The 22,415-nt window shown below is 37.3% G+C and overlaps 1 protein-coding gene across 1 annotated transcript in view; it reads right to left on the minus strand.

The window, feature by feature from the left end:
- The window catches only part of LOC139123051 (QRFP-like peptide receptor), a 39,805-nt gene extending 18,309 nt beyond the window's left edge, over positions 1-21,496 (minus strand). The window contains exons 1-2 of the mRNA XM_070689019.1: positions 21,394-21,496; positions 20,414-20,971 (exon numbers count right to left, since the gene is read on the minus strand). Coding sequence (XP_070545120.1) covers positions 20,414-20,836 — 423 coding nt within the window. The 5' untranslated portion in view covers positions 20,837-20,971; positions 21,394-21,496. The remainder of the gene's footprint in view (positions 1-20,413; positions 20,972-21,393) is intronic.
- Positions 21,497-22,415: the final 919 nt, after the last annotated feature.

Here is a 22,415-nt window from a genome sequence, read left to right on the forward strand (position 1 = left end):
TAGATTTGTGTCTTGCTTGCAACAAAAAACGATTTCATGTTGATCGATGCTTGGATGCGGTGGTGTCACCAAACAATGGCGACGACGAATCGTGTGCTGATCCTTTGTTACCGAGTGGCTCGGACAGACATCGTGTGTTGCGGAGTTCCAGTTATCAACATGGTACTAACGAAAAGAATTACTATTCCGGTAATGTAATCATTAATGAATTGCTCTGCTTTATTGTCAACCAAATGGACATTTTGCCGTTTGATACTGTTGTGAAAATATGTGTGGATGCGTTCAATGACCAAGAAATCGAATCGGCGAAACATATATTGTTTGACGTTTGTGGAGAGACTGGCTCACATCTATTTAAGCGTCGTAAGGGCGTGAACAAATCACAGTCGAACGTGCAGGATATTTTGACTCTTCTCTATGAGATGGAAGTTGAAAGTATTCCATGCTTTGTCGCGAAAGATTTAAAGAAGCTACCCCCGCTAAACTTCAACCATATCAATGTGTCTTCATTGCTGTCACAAATGAACCAGGTGAAATACGACATTGATAGTCTTAAACACGGAGTTGACAATATGTCAACATTTTATTTGACCACTTCTGGGGACATTTGACAAATAAAAGAGAAAATACTTGATCTGCAACTTGAAAAGGACATGATTGTGAAATCAGTTCCAATATAAACGAAATCCGATCACAGTGAAGACTCTGACATGTCTGTACATTCGAAACTACACCTTGTTGATTCGGTCAGTGTCCGTGACTGTGTTCAGCCACTCGTCAACACAACGCGTACGTCTACAAATGTGTGCGTTAATGAAGAACCTGATTTGCAACTGAATGCAGAAGTACCATCTGCAGGTGGTCATAGTGTGATGACTGGTGAAAACGAAATACCAGATAATGATGCAGATGGTTTCACACTTGTTAACTATGGGCGCTACAGAAGGAGACACAGAAGCTATGCTGATGCAGTTGCCGACAGTCAGAAAAAAGACGCCAAGTTAACTAATGATCGTGTTGGAGACCGTCGCTCATCCGTTACTACGACCAAGGAGCTGATACGTCCAGCTGACAGCGGTCGCAGTAAGTTTATACTTGGCAAACACCAGCACATTGGACTTCAAACAGCCGCTACACAAAGAAAACGTGTCTTTGTGAGCAGATTGAGGCCAGAAACTGATACAGAGTATCTTGTGCAATACATACGAGAAACCATGCGTATTGATACCATTGACTGTGATAAGCTTAAAACGAAATATGATTCCTACGCTTCGTTTTGTACTGCTGTGAGACCGAATAATTTTTGCGTCATTGATGAACCCTGATGTTTGGCCCGAAGGTGTTCTAATTCGAAAATTTTAACAACCCCGAAAATTCTAGATGGATGAACTTCGTATTGTATCCTACAACTGTCGTTCTATCAAGAATTCGTTGCAAGCTGTAAGAGATTTGTACGAATGTCATGATATGTGCCTGTTACAAGAACACTGGCTTACTAAGGATGACTTTTCTTTTTTATCCTCCGTTCATGACGACTTTGATTACTTTGGTGAGTCCCCTGTTGACACAAGTGAGAACATCATTGGTCGACCGTTTGGGGGCGTTGCAATTTTATGGGATAAGTCTATTGGTCATGTAGTTAAAGTAAGATCATTTCATGATAATAGAATAATTGGTATTGAAATAGATAATGTCAATAGTAAATTGTTATTCTTTGTGTTTACATGCCCACTTGTAGTAGGGAAAACAATGATGATTTTGCAGAGTGTTTAGCAAAAGTTCACTCTATTGTTCAGTCTTCTGACAATTATAGTACAATGATAATTGGTGACTGGAATGCTGATTCAAATTCATCTTTTAGTAAGTTATTACAAAGTTTTTGTGATGAATATAACTACCGTATTTCTGACAGGGCTTTTTTACCTGAAATTTCATTCACGTATGTAAGTGATGCCCATGATACTACCTCTTGGTTACACCACTGTATTTTTTCGTATACGGCTCATAACTGTATCAAGTCTATGGATATTATGTATGATGTGATATCATCTGACCATCTTCCACTTATAGTGTTGTGTGCGATATTGGCTTCTCACCCTCATGTCAAAGTAATCATAGTGATGAAAGCGAAGCAGAATCTCGGGTGAATTGGGCTAGGATCAGCAAAAAGCAGCGTGATATTTACTTTAATATTACTGATAGGCTCCTATCTGATATCACCATTCCTACAGAGGCATTGTGCTGTAAAGATATTCATTGTAAAAATCCTATGTACGCTAAGAGTAGTTGTAGTTTCTATGACAATATTATCAACAGTCTTTTCGCTGCTGGCACTCATATTATGTCAAAAACTCACAGTAAGAATTGTAATATTATAGGATGGAATGACCATGTGAAAAAGGTCCATTCTATTGCGCGTGATTCTTTTAAGCTTTGGCGTGATTCTGGGAAGCCTAGGAGTTGTCCATTGTATGACCTTAAACGACGTACACATGCGCGCTTTAAGTATGCTTTGCGGCTGTGCCGCCGTAATGAGGATCAGATGAAAGCTGATGCCATGGTGACTAATCTCTCCTCTGATCGTTGTAAGAAATTTTGGAATTCTGTTAATAGTAAAAAAAAACACATGTCTAGACCAAATAATATTAATGGCTACTCAGGTGATGAAGACATTGTTGAAATGTGGCGTAACCATTATTGTGACATTTATAACTCTGTAAACAATACTAAGGATAATAAATTTTTATATGATGCTATTGACAATTGTACTTTGGGAGATAATTTTACTATCTTCCCTGGTGATATACGTGTTGCTATTGCCAGCCTCCAGGCTAACAAAAGTCCTGGTTCTGACTTTCTTTCATCCGAATACTTTATGTATGCCAGCAGTAAAGTTTCAATTTTGCTCAGTATGTGCTTTACGGCCATGTTTGTTCATGTAGTTTGCCTCGAAAGACTTTCGAACACTATTCTAGTTCCTATCACCAAAGATAAAAATGGTGACATAACTTACAAAAACAACTATCGTCCTATTGATCTTTGTACTGTTGCTTCTAAAATTCTCGAGTTAGTAATATTGCGTCATATTGAATCATATCTAGGGACGACAGACTATCAGTTTGGTTTCAAATCAGGTCACTCCACTGTTATGTGTGTTTTTATTTTGAAGGAAATAATTCATTATTACAGAAGTTATGGCAGCAATGTATTTATTACCCTCATGGATGCCTCTAAGGCTTTTGACAGAGTTAACCATTGGACACTTTTCAAAAAGTTAATTCAACGTAATATTCCTGTTTTCATATTTAGATTCCTTGTTTGTTGGTATAGAACACATGTCATTGGTATTCGTTGGGGTGCTCGTACATTGAATAGTTTTACTGTGACAAATGGTGTCAAGCAAGGTGGTATACTGTCACCTAAGCTTTTTAATATTTATATGGACGACTTGAGTGTACTCTTAACAAATTCGAATACAGGCTGCAATATCGGTGGTGTTTTTATAAATCACTCACTGTATGCAGATGATATCTGCTTAATTAGTCCTTCTGCAAAAGGTACACAGAAACTCATAGATGTTTGCACTTGCTATGGTGATATACATGACATCATTTGTAATAGCAAAAAGACTAACTGCATGTGTACTTTTCCTAATCACAGTAGGATGTGTAAAATTCCTTCTGCGTATCTCAACGGTGTTAAATTAGAAGTTGTTTCTAAGAAAAATTACCTTGGTTTTGTCTTATCTGATCGCTTTAGAGATGATGATGACATCGAGCGACAGACGATATATCTTTACATTTCAGCAAATATGTTGATGAGAAATTTCTGTAAGTGTACTTTTCATTTTTAATGTGTTCTATTTAAAAGCCTATTGTTACCAGCTATATGGAGGACCACTCCGGAGTAATTACTCTGTGGCTGTTATGAGTAAATTTAAAGTTGCATACGACAATGCTGCACGACTCTTATTGGGTTATGAAAAACGGAGTAGTGCGAGTTCAATGTTAGTATCAATAACTTTGACGCTCAAATGCGTAAGCAGATTTATGGTTTGAGACAGCGACTTTTGAACAGTAGTAATACAATTGTACGTATATGTGACTTATTGTACTTTAAATCTGATATAGTTAAGGTTTGGAATAAGCTTCTTTTTGTTTGACTGATTGTCTATCTCTTCAACCAATATGTTAGAGAACAATTAATTCTTCAAAGAGTCTGTAATAACCTTTCACAACATTTATATGGACTTTTAAGTCCGAAATAAAGTTTATAATAATAATAATAATATCAGTTTTTCATCGTGAACGCCCAGGTAAACTTGATGTAATGTATAATGTTTAGAAACGATTATTGGGTCAGCTAAACTGTTCCTAATTAGGTGCATATCGTATAAAGCAAGTTTTGAAGTTAAGCCATACAGACTTTACATACAGTGTAGCAAACAAAATCTAAAAAGACACAATTTGAACATTGCTCCTCATTCAGTTGGTTGTATAGCTCAGTATTTTGCATTCCTTTTTTATCTCCTTTACAGCGGGTAGAACACACACCATAATTTGGATTTCAGAAAGCTCCTCTGCCAAAAAATGTTTCATCAGATTGTCAGATAAGAAATGGTTTAGGTCAAATCTTCCAAAGCAAACTTGAAACAAAATATTTTATGCGATGTTGATAATACTGTTAGATCATCCGTGACTGTGATTTTGACTGACTACTTTCATAAAGACATGGTTAATAAAAATTACATGTTTCAAGAAATTTGCCATATCTGGGTACCCTTCCAAATATGAACCAAATGGCTCAATGGCTACTTAATCAATTTCTTTCAGTTAACATCTATTTCATATTTTTGACATACGTCTATTACAAACAAAACGGATTTAATACAAGCATTACAATATTGCCTTGTGTATTATGTATAGCAAAAAAAATTGTTAGAATATAAGAGTAGCCGTAATTTGCGACTTAATCTTTTGGGGTATTGGGTAAGCCTTGGTCCTATTTCATGAAAACTATAAAGGATATTGCATATTACAATATTTCATATTAAAGAAGTATAAATCGCCTTACTAATGACACCACACAAACCAGGTTATGTATAAGTTAGACTCGACAGATGACTTACAAGAAGACAGGTTTAATGAAAACGCATGCGAGTTGGCAATACTGAATTTGTGTTACCCTTCAAAATATGACAAGGTGAGCTATAGCATTCCAAATTTTTTTCTCTAAAAAGTCTAATCCATATTTTTAACATGTCCTTGTAACAAATAAAAAAGATTTCATACAAAGCATTGCATTTTGTGTTATGCCCGGGTAAAACAATTGTAGAATTTGAGATTAGTTATAATTTGCCCTATAAACTTTGAGGTACGGGGTAAGTTTCGATCCTATTTCATAAAAAAGTATAGACGATATTGTATATTATATAAATTGTTTTCGAGAGGAATAAATTGCCTTTCTAATGAAACCCAACAATTCAGGTTATTTTAAAAAAAACTTAGCAGGTAACTTACAAGTACTACTAGAAAAATGCACGTGGGTCGCAAAATGTTATTTTTTCTGTACCCTTCAAAACACGACTGTGAGAGTTATTGCATCCCTGTATTTCATTCTGTTAAAATCCTATTTTGTATTCTAGGGATCCAAAGGCTGCTATAAATATAGGTTTGTTATCCTAGATGTGCACGTAGACTCCCTCTCGCAAACGGCCTAATAATTCTTGACTGCTGACATAGTGTCATCCTTTGATAGGATCTAATACCGTGCATTATATGCATTCGAATTGTGTTTTTGTCTGTATGTACCCCCGTTTAAGAAGTCCATATCCAACCCAAAGTTTCCCAACGTATTCTGCAGTTGACACTTACTAGGTTAGAAATGCCTTGTCTGGCGGCCATTTTGAAAAATGGCTACCATGGCAACACTTTAGCAGATTTTCACTGGCTCGCTATCTGAATTTGTTCAACACATATTAAGACACATCTGAGCCAAATTTGGCGCTTTTATCAAAAAATGCACAATTGATTTGCCATGCTGCACCACTATATGTCATATGAGTGTCTTTCGTCTTGTTGCTAGTGAAGCAAAGACGACATGGATGCAGATATGACACAACCGTGCCGAAAGTTAATTCTCACGCCAATAATTTGAGAAATACCAGGGAAATCCTTGAATGTGGATATCTATATTCATTCCACCTTTCGTATAGATACTGAAATATTAGCTTAATTAAAGAGGCACTCCCACTTGGTATAATTTTTAAAACACATTTTTTCAATGCCAACGGTCGATATTTGACGTGGAGACTGCGCGCGGATCGCGAGATATCGATAAAAACATATCATTTCCGAAGCGTATTTTTCACATCCCGAAGTTTTACGATCGTTTCTGATTTTGACCCGAAATCCCCCGAAGATTTGTTGTTGTGCTGAGTGACGATATTCTAGGGAGTCTACAATAAGTTCGAACGACGCAATTAATTTACTTCTCACTGCAAATACTTTATATACAGCATTATGCCTTTACCTCAGGTAAGTTTTTTAAACTTCTCCTTTGTTTTTGTCGTTTTCATTATTCTAAATCAGTTGTATTATATTTTTAACCAATACCACATAAACATCATTTTTTACTTGTTAAATATTAGCCGCCTCCGATGACTACATTTTGTCGTCTGCCACACAGTACGTGTGGTTCGCCGCGCGCGCGGTATGAGTCTATGCATACCACGCGGCGGCCGTTATGTATCAACTTCACGTAACTGTGCTAGTCACCTACGCGAATTCTGGTGGAATCAGCAAAAATTGTTTTTCGTTTTTTGGCCAAGTAAGTAAGACTCAGCTTTCTCCCACGGGGCATGACCGATCACCGACGCGAGTGGTACTGTGGCGTTCAGCAGCGTTAGCGTAGACTCGTACTCCATAGCTTAGTTGACAATGGCCCCAGTGCTGAACGTTCGATGTTCGGAAGCTGAATTTAGTTGGGCCACCGGAATTTAAACTTTTACTTTTTTGAAGACATGTTTTTATCGATATCTCGCGATCCGCGCCCAGTCGCCACGTCAAATATCGACCGTTGGCATTAAAAAAATGTGCTTTAAAAATGTTACCAAGTGGGAGTGCCACTTTAAACAGGCATAATTCATAAAACTATACTTTTGCAGTAACAGAAGGGAGCCGTCATTATTCAAGACCTAGGTCGACAGAATGGGAAAAATGATTAGAAAAGAGTGTTTCACCAAAACTCATTAACACTGTGAGCGCTGTAATTTTTCCTGCCAAAATGTTAGTGCAAAATTTTACCAATTTTTTTTTGAATTTTTCTGTAATATTTTGATAATTTTTGACCAAATTGACATCATATTTCATTGGCTACAGTTTTGTCTCAAAATTTTGGGAAAAAATTGAGAAAAATTGACAGGGGTTTATTTTATGTAGGGGACAAAAATAGACTTTGGCACTCAAAGGGTTAACAAACAGAAAGGGGTTGAAAATTCACGCTCTAAAGGCAAAGGGCAAATTTGTCGAATTTTCGAGGCATTCGACCTTCCTACCCGAGTCATAAATATTGACGGATCCATTAGACGTATTATTTCTCCACATCACGATAAAATGTTTCTTCGTTTCAAACGCCACCCCATCTGACCTCTGGATCAACTTGGTTCTGAGGAGAGGGACAACAATTTTGTTGGTAGACAGCAAAAGTCTCCATGTCAACAGGTGATGCGCATACTACGTCACACCTTCATGCCATGTATGAATGTTTCGCGTCTACTTCTATACTTTTGCCTACGCAGACCGTGCTCTGATTGCTCTCAAATATTTGCTGGACCTTGTACAAAACCTCCCAGGAAATAAAAGAAACTATTCAAGGAGGATGACAGGAATCAACATTATCATACACTATTAGGCATCTAAAATATCCGTGCTTCCTAATTTTGTGCCATTTTGGCAAAATCATCGACGTAGAGCTGACATACTGTTAAAACCACTTTGTATGTTGACATTGTAGTTTTGGAACACAAAAGCCAACAACAATTATAACCGGGATATCGAGCATTATCATAAAATGTCATTCATTGAAAAGCCACAAGAAAGTTACAGTGTGGGAATAAGCTTATGATAAATATTCTTATTTTTCTAAATTCTGATACGTAGATTTTGTTGCTTTCATTAATGCAAGAATCCGATCGTTTTTAGGAATATTTTCTTTCATTTGGGGAGAAAACCCATATCAAAAACACAAGGGACTCATATTTCTAACATTTTCGTTATGCTTGCATTCATACTACTGTGTATCGATGAGTTATTAAGGTCAGAGAAATTCAATCTATCTTGGATATCAGAGAAATGCAATCCACCAGCCAAGATAAGTGAAAGAGATACAACAAGAATGTCATTCATGGCGTTTACACGACGTCAGAGAGAACCATTATGATGGAACGTGATGGAATGACTATACTTTTGGCACTGATGACGGTTAGATACTATTGGAATGGACCATTGCATGATTACATGAAAGTGTTGCGATTCCAAAGTACGAATTTAGGTCAGTATTCTAATCTAAGAGCGACGAAAAGTAGAGAAATGTTATTTGGAATCCTTAAAAATCACTAGATGCGCGACAACATAATTTTCAACAGTGAAGTAATATGTGCAAGATGATTTCAAATCATAAAGTATTAGTTTCTAATGGAGTAATCACAAACAAAAAAGCAGAATGCAGATACAGAATAATCAAAAAAAAATATATTGTTTCCAGAAAAGCCGCCATGATTGTACTAAAATTAGAATATATATATATATCCTAAACAAAGAATATGATGGCTTGCCCTAATACTGACACAATCACCACTGCTGTACTTGTTGATGTGTGATGAAATATGTCAATAAAGGTAAACTGATATCCGAGGTTATCCACTTTTTTGAAAAAAAAGTTTGGTCACATATGGTTCATATACATTAAAAAAACTTTTTAACGTCCTTATATGCCTAGACTTAGATATTTCCATACGAATGGAGTTACTGTCTCCAGAAATTAAAACTTCCATGAGGTAACGCATGCTACAAAAGAGTTACCCGTTGCACTTGCTGAGCTACGAGGTAAACACAGGATTCAAAATCATTTTACAGTTTTAGGCATGTAAAGTATACATAGTTAATAATATTTTGTCTTATTGGCAAAAATGTTGAGACAGCGGCTGCCATGTTATTATAATCTCTTTTGAGAGTGGGGATTTGGCCGAGCGGTTCTGTCTGTTGCCTCTCCGCTAGGCGACTGGATGCCATATGTCATTAGTTCGAACCCGATTGAAAACTAGCCGTATTTTCTACCCCAGGTTGATAGCTCTGCTGGTGGAAAGAATTGTCCCCAAGGCTGTCTTTCGCAGAGTTTAAGCGATGCATTCATTGCTTCGATAGAGTTTGTGTGTGATGTGTGATAGTGAGTGTACGAGCGTGAGCGCTTTAGAACTCTACAACGTGTGGATCGGTCGCATCCAGAAAAATGCAACAACTTAGCCTGGTTATTGAACCACTCTTTTCGAAATTGGGAATTTGGCCCAGCCGTTCTGTCTGTTGTCTCTCCGCTAGGTGACTGGATGTCGTATATTGTGAGTTCGAACCCGATTGAAAACTAGCCATATTTGCATGTTGCAAATGTAGTTTTAGAACACCCGAATACCGATGTCGCTTAAGTAGGATACCTGTACCTGTGCCATAGAATATCAATCAATTACAAAACGCCAAAAGACATAAGAGGAGTATGAGCATATTAGAAATAGTCTTTTTCTTGAATTTTGATACATTAATTCAATGACTGACATCGACGAACAAATCCGATCGGTTACAGAAATAGTATATGTCATTCGGTGAGAAAATTCCTCACCAACAATACAAATGACCCTCTGCACTAATTTTTGAACATTATACAAACATCCATAAAAATTTTGTCGATGTGTAATGAAAATCAGAGAAATCCAATGTACTCTGGAAATCGGAGAAATGCGATCCACCAGCCAAGATAAGTGAAAAGATACTGGCAGCAAGAATGCCATTCATTGCGTTTACGTGACGTCAGAGAACCATTATGATGAAACGTAATTGTTTGAGTGTATTTTTGGCATTTGTGACGGTGCATAATTAAGGGAAAGTCTGGAGATTCCTGAGCACGAATTTTCGGTCAGTATCCTATAAGAGCGACAAAAAGGAGGATATGTAATGGGAAATTGCAAATCGCTTGATCCGGGACAACATAATTTGCGTTGCTGAAAGTATATGTGCAAGATAATCTCGAATCATTAGTTTCTGATGGATTAATTGCAAATAAACGGCAGATGGCAGACACGCACTAGTGGAAAAAAAGCAAATAGGGTTCCTTAAAAAACAGTCACAATTGTACTAAAATTTAGAAGATATCCCTGCGGAACCGCAATGACCATGTTTCCATACGCATGTTTGTCGAGATGTTTGATATCATTTGTTTGAGCATATCCTAAGCAAAGTATATGATGGCTTCCTTAATACCACCACAATAATCATTGCTGTATTTGTTGATGTTGATGAGATACGTCAATGTCTAGGTAAACTGATATTGAAGGTCATACACTTTTTTGGATAATTTTTTTCCTATATGGCTTACGGTATATACAAAACAAATTCTTACATGTCCTTGTAAGCCTAGACTTAGATATTGCCATAATGAATGGGATTATTTCCACAAGACATCACGACTTCCATGAGGTGAATCAAGCCACAAATATAAGAGCTATATCGTGTATTTTTTAGATACGAGAAATTAAGGAAGCATTCCCCTAAACCAACTACCTTTTCCCAAAGGAATTTCTCATCAAAGATGACAAAGAAACCCCCATGTACTATATAAGCAGAGAATTTAAAATTTAGTATGATGGCAATAGTTTACTCGAAAGATAGGCTATATTTGGGGCAGAAAACCCCAATTTTGATATTGCTGAAAAATTAATTTAAGTCAAAATCTCAATACAATTTTCTGAAATTGAATATTTCACTTGAACAATAGTATATGTAGAAACGAAATGCCTTTTATTTTTAACTATCTATCTTCATTCTATAATTGCAGGTTTAAAAGACATGATAAACAAGATTAAAATGCCTCTTATACAAAATGTAAGAACTTTATTGCCAAAGAAAATATTTGTTTTATAGTATTTCAAGAACATATCGTGAATTTCAAAATTTCTGAAGATGTGATCCAGCCAGAGTGGAGTGAAATTCTTTGGAAATCATGAAATTGGGAGAAAAGAGAACCCCTGCAATCGGTTGAATTGCATGAATTTTCACACTTCTCACCCAACTTACGACTGCTAGACAAGATAAAATGTGACCCGACCAAAATTTTAATCTTGGGTTAATAAATTAGTTACAAGTGAATAAATGTTTCCAAAAAATACAATTTTGAGCTAAATACCCTGATAAGTGCAATGCCACCTTAAATGAAACTACTAGGAAGTAAACACAGTATTGAACATAATTTTGCAGTATTAGGCATCTAAAGTATCCATAATTACTAGTTATGTGTCATATTTTTAAATTCATTGATGGGGAGTGGCTGCCATGTTGTTTTTCACTCTGTATGTTGCAAATTTAATACCCGAAACCCCCCAAAACCCTTCACTATATCTGGACGTTTACCGTATATATCATTCATTTAAAAATAACAAGAGTGATACAATGATGGAATAAGCGTATGATAATTATCATTTTTTTCAGAATTACAATAACTTTATTCGATGAGTGACATCAATGATAAAATGAAATCGGTTATATGAATAATTTATTTCATTTTGGGAGAGAAGCGCGTATGAACACTACAGTGGACCTTGTGCACTTATATTTTGAACGTCTTTGTTAACGTTGTGCTTGCTTCCATACTAATTTATATCAATGTGTGATGAAGATCAGACTGAGACATTCAATCTACTCTGGATATCAGAGAAATGCGATCAACCAGCCAAGATGAGTGAAAGAGATATAGCAAGAATGTCATTGATGGCGTCAGAAAACCCTTACGATGGGACGTGTTGGGAGGAGTGTATTTGGGCGTGGACGTGGGTGGCGGTAGATACTCTTAGAGTTGGCCATTTCATAATTAAGGGAAAGTCTGGAGATTCCAGAGTACGAATTTTCGGTCAGTATCCAAAGGGATATGTTATAGGGAATCGTAGATAATCACCATATCCGGGACAGCATAATTTGCAACAGTGAAAGTATATGTGCAAGAAGATGTCGAATCATGAAGTTTAAGTTTCTAATGGAATAAACATAAATAAACGCAAGAATGCAGATACGGATTAATCGAAAAAACGAATAATGTTTCATGACAAACAGCAACAATTGAATTACAAGTGAAAGTGGCCAATCGTTTGAAGTCTTTAACTCTCTTTTCTTGATTAAGTTACGGCCATATATTTATCGTTTGTGCAATCAAATTTCTGAAAATTGGTACTCGATTAAACCAACAAAACTTCAAAGAAAGGCCAACTTAGTCAGCGTCAGACGGCATATGTAAATGAAAAGCAATCATCTGACCTTTCTGTTAAACTAATGTTTGTTCAAGCACAAAGTGAAAGTTTTCTGTGTTCAAACATTGTATGCAATAAATGGCTTAGACACATACTCTTTGATGCTGATTTGTTGATCATTAAGAAAGCGAACTGTGACTGGCACAGAAAATAAAAGAGGGAGGAAGAAATGAGGTTTCAAGTGTTGTTCCGCGCGTGTGCAAACCATCGTGTATTCTGATGAACACTTATTAACTCTGTTACTCGTGAAGTAAGAACGAGTTTTATCAAAAGGCTTCTCCAACAGTTACATTATTCACTAGGTTCATCATCACCATGTCGCAACCATGTAAGAAAAATTATTTCCCCTACCCGCTAAACACTATTTTCTATCTTATAGATACTCGTCACTGGCCTATGTCTAACAGTGTTTGTGCTTCTCCCTATTCAGAATTTAAACCCATGCTGACTGAACTCAATCTCTTGGGGATGAAAGGTCAGAGTTTTGTTTTTTGATATGTCACTTTAGATTTGGGTTGAAAATCACGCGTCGAAGTCAATGGCATTTCTCTCAAATGTCCAATTATAACACTTAGACTTACTGACGGGGAGCGGACAAGCCAAAAGGCGTCGGTCTCTAGATTCAAATTTCTGTGTCGCTCAAAACTGTATATTCTAACACTTAAAGTCAGCAGACTTTCAGCCGAGTTCCTGAGTTAGTCAATGACATGTTTCTTGACTCTAATAGTGTCATACAGGAAAAACTGAAACTGAATTGACTGAAAGACAAGATCTTGCAAACGAGACAACAATATATAAGAAATTTGTGGGCTGAGGAGCACGTGACTTTTAGCACAATTGTAGAATTAGAGCATGAACTTAACTCTGGTCCACTCCAAGGCCTATTTGCTGTAAGCAAGGCGGTACTGCTTGACTTTGAATAATTTTATTCAAAGAGGGAGCGAGTGGCATCGGAACTAGCCTTTAATGTTACGCAATTCAGCATCAAAAGTTGTGTACGGTAGACAAGATGTCTATCGGTGATGAAGATTAAACTCGTGGAGAATTGTAACCAACAATTTTAAGTTGTAAAAGTTGAAGCGAAATAGAAACGCTCAAGCATTATAAAAGCTTAGCAAAATTCATCTTCTTGGGGAGGTATTATTATAATGAACTCTACCACAGAATTTTTTGTAATTCTATATTGAAGATTGTGACGTTTTAAAATCTACTTGAAGGTTGCAACAATAATTATTGGTGACTTTCAGCTTGGCTTAGATTGGCAGTCATTCAGAAAACACTTACACACTATCTCATATAACAGGATTGGAACTAATTTGGGAAAATTGGATGAGAGTAATTATTACAAAAATGTAACGAAATCGAAATTTTTACAGCTCAAATTTTACAAAATGATAGAATAGTGTAAAAATTGAAATATTGTTCTCATCGAACAAAACAACGAAAACACAACGATTATTGCATTCCTCTTTCATCGGATTCATTTTCATGAAAAAAGTTCATTGTTGTGTAAATGTACTACAGAAATGGGACAAAATGCTTAAAATTTCTCTACTTAACGACTTTTGAGTCAGGGCACTTTTGAAATGCCCCTGACTTTTTCGTGAATTTAAGGCTTCATAAACATTAAATTGAGTCAGGGCACATTTTAAATGACCCTGACTGACTTAACTGTAAATCAATCGAAAATCTTCATTTTGGTCGAGGAAAAGTGACAAACTGAGATTATTACTAGTGTTTCAGTAATGAAGAAACTACAGACAAACTCTCATATTTTCATTCAAATATGAATATTGTTCAAATGTTTTGAACAATATTGCATTAGATACTATCATGCACTGATTCTTACTCATAACATTTCAACAGCATCGTAAATTTTGAATAAAATTTTAAAGATGGTAAGCAAATATGGTGTAATATTAGACAAATTTCTAAAATTCTTGAGAAATGTTGCCAATCCAATAATCCCAATTAGTTCCAACCGTGTTATATACAGTATATATATGTTATGATACTCATTATATAATACGAACTTGATGCGATACCTTTATTCTGACCTGTGAGTAAGATATGTGCAATTGTTAAACTATGTATGAAAGGCCTGTTTCAGTTAATCGTTTATGCCTGCTGCTAGCCTGAGACAAGGTGAAAGTTAAAACCCCCATCACCAGCATTAACATTAACTTTGGTCCATTTTTTTATTTGAAATGGCGTCTCATTTTATAAAAGAACATGGTAAATGATTCTGAATTGCACTGTATGCATGTCAAGCCCGGCTCACAATCGTGTAAAAATTACAATAAAACGATTGACAAATGAATTCCAGTTGGGACAGGAATTCAAGCTTTGTTGACAACGAAACACTGCTGCGCATGCTCGGCCGCATCTACGCAAGTTTGCCGTTTATGCACTGCATGAAACCGTGAATGCTTTTTTACATCCATGATACCTAAACTCGCCTACTATACGGAATACATTTTGCTCAATGAATTTACGAGAGAGAGAAACAATTACAAAAAAAACTCATCACTACACCGTCGTAATTGTTGAACTATTTTTTTCATCCGTTATGCAGTACTATGAAAATTCCGTCGAAAATCAATGATAGGACTCTGCTCCGTCTAATATCAAGATGTTTACTATAGTGCCTCTCCTCGGTTACGGTATACGCTGCGCTGTAAATAATAGGCAATACAGCCCATGAACATGATCGCAAATCTAAAAGAACATTTCTAAATAATATCGAACGCAACGAGTATCTGATCCTCACGAGTACTATTACTACCTCTTTACCGGCTAGCTGCGATCGAGCTCCGAGCATGTAGAAGTTCAAAAGTTGACAGCGTCCACTGCAGGATGACCGTGTTTTTGCCTTTCAAGTTTGGAAGGAAATTTACTGATGTATTCAAAAATAAGTATGCCTGTACATAAAATCTCCAAAAAAAATGATGCGTCGAAGGCCGAGCTTATGTAAATTTCTTTGAGTATAGCTTCAGTTTTGTTCCCAATTTTCGTCGAGCTATTAGCTGTGCCTAGACTGGCTCTGGGCCAAACTTAAATTACTTTGTTTTGATATTTATTAGCCTACAGGGTTGGGGGAAAGTCTAGGCCGTGTCATGCAATCTTCCATAATATTGATTTTACATCGGTACAGGGATTTCACACTATACCGCTCAACCTGATCCATCGGCCACTGCCGACTACTTTTTCTGATCTGTATGTAACGCACAGATTACTACAAAAGCGAATCACCGCCAAAGTTCTGTATCCTCTGAAACAGCATTTTTTGAACAGAGAAGTAAAAAATACTCTTATTCGCAGGTCATTCAGTAAGTTATAGCAAGACACGCATACCGTAGGCATCCTATTTTTATTGCGCGGGCACCGTTGCCCCGGAGATCTTTCAAGCCCAATGATGTCATCAGAATCAGCGTTCTTAGTCACCTGCACAACATAGACTTTGTTAACAAAGCCGGGCAGCATTTGAACTCGATATGGAATATTTAGTTTTAGTATGTCACTACAGCAGCAGAAACCCGGCTAACCATGTCTTCACTAAACATTTCACGATGAATGTACGGGAATAACGTGTGAAATAAGGAGAAAATTGTGACAAGATAGCATTACTTGGGCTTCAATGCTGCTTGCTGTTATTTAATTTAAACTTTAACAGGTCCAAGTCGTTGGAACGGCGATAAGCAATTATTTCTAGCCTCATTGTAAATGATGTGCCATGCTAGTATTATTATGGTCATCAGATCAGAGACGTAGGCCGGTTTTTGGCCACGTTGGTCCAATAAATTGAAGATGCTAACAAAGATATATTTTCTCTTTATACAATAGTGAACTTACTATTTTCTGATTGTACATTTTTTAAAGAATACGATGTGACTATCTGAATAGAGGAGTGATCACGGTAACCGCTGACACAGTCCCGATGGTAACTTGAAGTGTCTAAATTACCAGAAAATTTAATAAAGTCGAAGGAAACTGGATGAGGTAACATAAGCAATGTGATATTAAAATGACATAGCAAACTAGCATCCTATAGGCATGAAGGATAGCAAAATGAATCCATTATCGGATGTTCAGCTACACATTGTTCTCGTACCGTTTGTTTACGAAGGCCGTCCACACGTGTCATGCAAAACGTGAAAAGTTAATAAAAATGGCCGCCTGTAATTAGGGATTATTAGAAACTAAGGAGAAGTGCAGGTGTTACGTTAGAGCACTGTGTCCTTGCAGCAAGTCTCTACGAAAATCCATCATTCACTCAGGAATTTTGTATGGTTTAGAAAGCCATCCGGGTATGAAAAATCTCATCATAACGACATTTTAGCAAGTTAAGGTCATATTAGGAAGCTTGGGTAGCACGCTAAATATTGAAATCGCTAAAATGAAATCAGTTGATGTATGTTTAGGCTATCGTTCTAGACGCATGGACAGGCGGGAGGGAACTAATCAACGTAGCTCCTTCGGACTGCATACGCAGGTACTAAAAGCAGCATGGGTCTGCGGTGTCCATCAGGCAACTTTAAATAAACACATATTGATTTTCTATTTGCTTAATGGGCCAAGTGGGTTTATCAGAGTTAATCACTTATGCCTATATAGGCACATATATGCCATAGGACATGTGTCAATTTGTGTACAATCAGTTCGTGCATGTTTTCGTAATGACGAGAAGGTGGAAGCCTATCAATATGTCTCCCGCAGACTACGTCCAAGGGTACTGAAACGAAGCATGGATCTGTCTACCCGCGCAGCATGTAACAACTTTTCATTTTGTGTATGCTCAATGGTCCATCACAGGCTTATCTGTGTTAATCATGTCTTCATGCACCTTCCCAAGAGAAATATCAGATGACCTTTAGGCGTTCTAATTTGCTCGTCAAGTATTATATCTTAGGGGCAAGCTTTCGCAGACTCTGTTTAATTCACCAAAGTGCAAATTGCAATTACTTAACGCGAAGATTAAAATCTATAAAATTTTCGTGTGACAGATGATGAAGGATGCCATATAACATGTTGTATTTGATATCGAAACAATTGGGTAAGTTAAAACATTTCCGACATAACTGTTCAAAGACATGAGACTTTCACAGTGAGCATAGTTTTCATTCGACCTTCTCACAACAAGGGGTTAGTGCACCTATACTTTTTGCCTTCCATGCAATTGACATAGAGCTGATTTCAAGTTTCATAGATTCATAGATATGCGTAATTTATGGATAATTAAATGTACGATAGCCGTATATGAAGCGAGTGCTCCGATCCATTTATTATGCTTTATAATTTATTAGACTATCAAAATTAGAAGACGTCAAAAATTTTAATTTGTAAACATAATTGAACATTTAGTGTTTGATAACAATGCTTGCTAATCAGACCTACTGATTAGACCTACGTTGAATGATTTATTGGTCTATTTAAATGAACAAAGTGCAATATGTAAACATCATTGAAGACAGTGTGATTTGACAAAGCCGGCGAGGTTGCTTGGAGATCTTTAGTGACCATACGGGCAACTTCGCCTCGTTTTTATGTTTTACCAAGCTGAAAGAACGCAAGGCAGTCAGATATCTGGTTTAACTGTGATAAATGCTGATTGTGTAGCGTTTGCATTTCTTTGTACGCCTGTCAATATGAACTGGAGAGAATCAGGAAAAAAATTATTCTTTTTATGAAAATACGATAATGCTGTTGTCCATAAAAATCATAGGCGTTTATACTTTTGCGAGAATAAACAAATACAATATTACATCATCTAGGAGATATACGTCTACAAAATAATGTTTTACTTCTTCAAGTCATCTATTTTTTATTGCATGTCTAATTCAATTCTGTGGAAACGACCTGTCCGTCGGTTTATCTTGTGAAACTAAACAAGCTTTCTTTGCCTACTAATCAGCGCGTTGGTGTTTTAATGAAAGTCCTACAGATTGATGATGTGGAAGACACAAAATGCGCATGCTTGGCATTTTTGGAGGCTGTGTTAAACGGTGCATGAAAATGAATGCAGTCAAGCGCATAACATTAACTCTGTAGTAATGAAGTATTGTATTGAGAATGGCATTTGTTAAGAGTCAGTTAAAGAACGCTATGAATTTCGCCTTGATCATTCGTCTTCGTTCAGCAAGTATGGCTGAGGTTGTAGTATTTGCATGACGTCTAATAGGTTACTAGGCAGAACTGAACTTGCGGACGATTACAAATGTGATATACAAACAATACATTTGCAGCAAATTGTCGTATCGTAGTCTTCTTTTGGCTTGTAAAATAATCATGATTTTGCTTAAATCCAAAAATTCAAAGATCTCTACTGCGTGTATTCTTCTTTATCAAGTGTACCCTATTACATTCATATTAAAAAGAAATTTTAGTAATGACTGACTTATTATCCTGTTGCATTTGCAGGAAAGTACTCGATCTATAATTCTTTGCTTCTAAATTACATGGACTTCAAACGTGACTTTTTCATCTGATATACATATTAGCTCTGATATTGATTTATATGCCTTAGTAGCGTCCGTCGTAAATCTGTTACTTCGTGACATCGTGATCTGAGCCAAAAAGCTATTCTCAAGCCTGGGACATTTTACCAATGCTGATAAAAGTATCCTTCACGAGTGATCGTGCAGTTAATAACTGGTTATTGGAAACACTCTTTAAAGGCGCCCTTCTCAATCCCAGTTTCTCGCATTAGCGAATGTGTCAATAGCCCATTAACAGTTTGTCATTCTTTTGTTTTCCATTGAATATTTCATCAAGTAAATAAAATTTATATTAGATACATCTTATAATTGAAAGGGGCTTTAAGATTCGAGCACGATGGTATATCAAATGGATTTTCCATGGATATGTTACATACATACATACATCCATCCATCCATCCATCCATCCATCCATCCATCCATCCATCCATCCATCCATCCATCCATCCATCCATCCATCCATACATACATACATACATACATACATACATACATACATACATACATACATACATACATACATACATACATACATACATACATACATACATACATACATACATACATATAGTGACTGACTGACGAACTGATGTGATGTTAAAAGTCTGCCTTATGAACTCTACAGGGTATGGAATGGTTGCCCTTAATAATTGTAACTCAGTTCGGTTATTAAACCAGACTCTCTTAAGGTTCGGAATTTAGCAGAGCGGTATTGATTGTATCATCTTCGCTGGATAACAACATGTAGGTGCCATGTGTTGTCAGTTCGAATCCGATCGAGAATTTACTGAATTCATACCTACAAACATAAATGTACAGACATAGCGGGACAGACAGACAGAAAAAACAGACGGACAGACAGACAACGATTGGATCACAAATGCCACGATAATTCGGTTTAAAGGAATGTTAAGAACCTAATTAGAACATAGGGCGTTTAGATAGTTGCATTAAAAAAGATACGTCTGGTAACGGATAAGTGTAGACAGAATATACGTCATAAATATCTTTATTCCAGATACTGACGAACAGAATCGTCACAAGTTGACGTGTTTCGAGTCTAGACTTTCTAATTTCGGTGGGGAACAGAATGAGCGAACTATCTTTAAAAGCTTTTCAGACGAAGGGGATGACTACGTGGCTAGACGCTACGCGTACTGATGGCGCGTAATTACGTGCAACTAAACCTCTCTATTGTTAAAGTGTCCCCACGTACACTGTTTAAATGCTTTATCGATGGGAATAATGAAAACGCATACTCCAGGATAGTAAGCTTAAGGTTATGTGTTTGTCCATGTTGTGTGTGAATAACGAGCAAAGAAGTTATCGAGGCAAAGCCTCTAGTAGTGTTACTTACGTGCTGTAGAAATATGACCGTTGGGCACATCCCAGAGCTAAATATCCAATGACCATATATGATAGTAGGAAAAGTGAACGGCATGCAGAATATAGCCATTGTCAAATCAGCCAAGGCAAGGTTTATCAGAAATCTGTTTAAGACTGTTTTGGCTCGACCAAAGATAAGTACTATGATGACTCCGATGTTTCCAATGATCGAGAGTGCAATGTTGACACCGAATGCGCAAATCAAGGCTGTTCTCCAACCAAAAGTAAGCGCCATCTCCTCGTGTTCCATGTATTCTTCCGTCACATTGTTTGTGACCGTGTCAGGTTTGCCGACCAATCCAGATTTGTTCAGTAGTTTCAATCCAGCCAGTATCTCAGCTTCAACACTATCCCAGTACCCTTTTGGGAAGTCTGTTCCGTTGTGAACATCCATATTTTGGCGTATTCGTATCGGTGTAAATTGGAGTGAGTCTCGTAGTTCCGGTCGACACTTCGCTGAACACGAGTGTCTCCTTGAACGGCCAAGCCGATTGTGAATCGTGAAGCAGCTTGCTTACCAAACACAACCCTAAAATAAAACGCAAACGCGATCAAATCATGTTTTTTATTTATTTTTTATTTTATTACTCATCCAACATGCGAATCTAATTACACAATGAGGTACCCATAACCCACTACCCGATGTAGCAATGAGGAGTAAAGTGCCTTGCTCAGGGGCAAAACGCCATGCTGGATTCTCACATTCATCATCCTTTGACATTGAATCCGTTACTCTGGACCTACCGGGTCTCGAACTGAGTGAGTCCGGTACCCTAACCACTGCCCCACGATGCCTCCCATGCCTATATGAATGCAAATTCGATCACATCGTATCTTTAATACCGTCGACAGAACACTTCTATTTCTTCAGCGTTAAGTGTGAAGTCATCCTACAATCACATCAATACCATTTATACACAGTATACTAGTAGCTTTAAGAGTATACATTACCTGGCTGTCCGAGTTAATGGTGGTGAGAGGTAACGGCTTGCTTTCGAACTTTCGTCAGTGGCATATGTTTATACTTTGATGAAAGAGAGTCCGGTCGAAATATCTGTAGAGGTAAAAGCGTGAAGAATTGATTACCCAGAGTAACTCGAGTATCATGCGTGCCACGAATATCGGTGTAGATCTTGGCTGGCTGGGCAGAGTTTTTAGTGCACAAAGCAGATTTTCCCTTGCGCATGCGCATATTCAAATGTGTTCCCTTAAGGTAGAAAGTCGCCTGATCAGAAGCTAAGCAATTGTGACCTAAAATTTGCTGCGCTCCAAGCAAACTAAGGGTATGCCACTGCTACCCTCGATACCAGACGTATCATAGCAGTATCGTCAAACCTGAGTTGGCACCACTACATATGCCCTCAGAAGCTGGGCTGAGCTAGTTCATTGAACGTGGTTAGTCACTAAAGTTCTTACTCAGAAGTTAAAATCTGAGGGCGCTTTTTCACGTTCAAATTTAAAGATATGGTAATCCATCCCAGGGCCTGGGAGTGGCACATGTAAAACAGTGGTTATCTTTGCGTCAGAGGCGGAATAAACTATGAGTGTATCTATTTATCCAGGAAATCTTAATCCTGACGGCTATGTGTGTAAGGATATAGAGGCAGTCGACGTTAGGGACACAAAAGACACGAGGAGCAAACAGGCGGCGGTTTAGGACACGATCAATGTACTTCACCAATGTCTGTAACTCCGCGCTTTGAACATAGCTCGTAACAAGGAACAGCGGAAAACACGTGGAACGTGTAGACCTACCGTATAACAGCCACTCATTTAGTTTGTGCACAGTGAGGATTTTGCAGATCAACAACTTTGACGGAGAATGGACCGACCTTTTCTACCGTAATTTTTACCTCCTTCGATTCAGCACAAAATTTTCGTATGGACTATTGGTGCGGGGTTACAGTCGATAAGTGCATATGGATGTACAAAAATAGGCGGCTTCTATTTTTGTACATCCATATGCATGTTAC

Source organism: Ptychodera flava, chromosome 22, assembly GCF_041260155.1.
Source record: "Ptychodera flava strain L36383 chromosome 22, AS_Pfla_20210202, whole genome shotgun sequence".
Classification (NCBI taxonomy): Eukaryota; Metazoa; Hemichordata; class Enteropneusta; family Ptychoderidae; genus Ptychodera; species Ptychodera flava.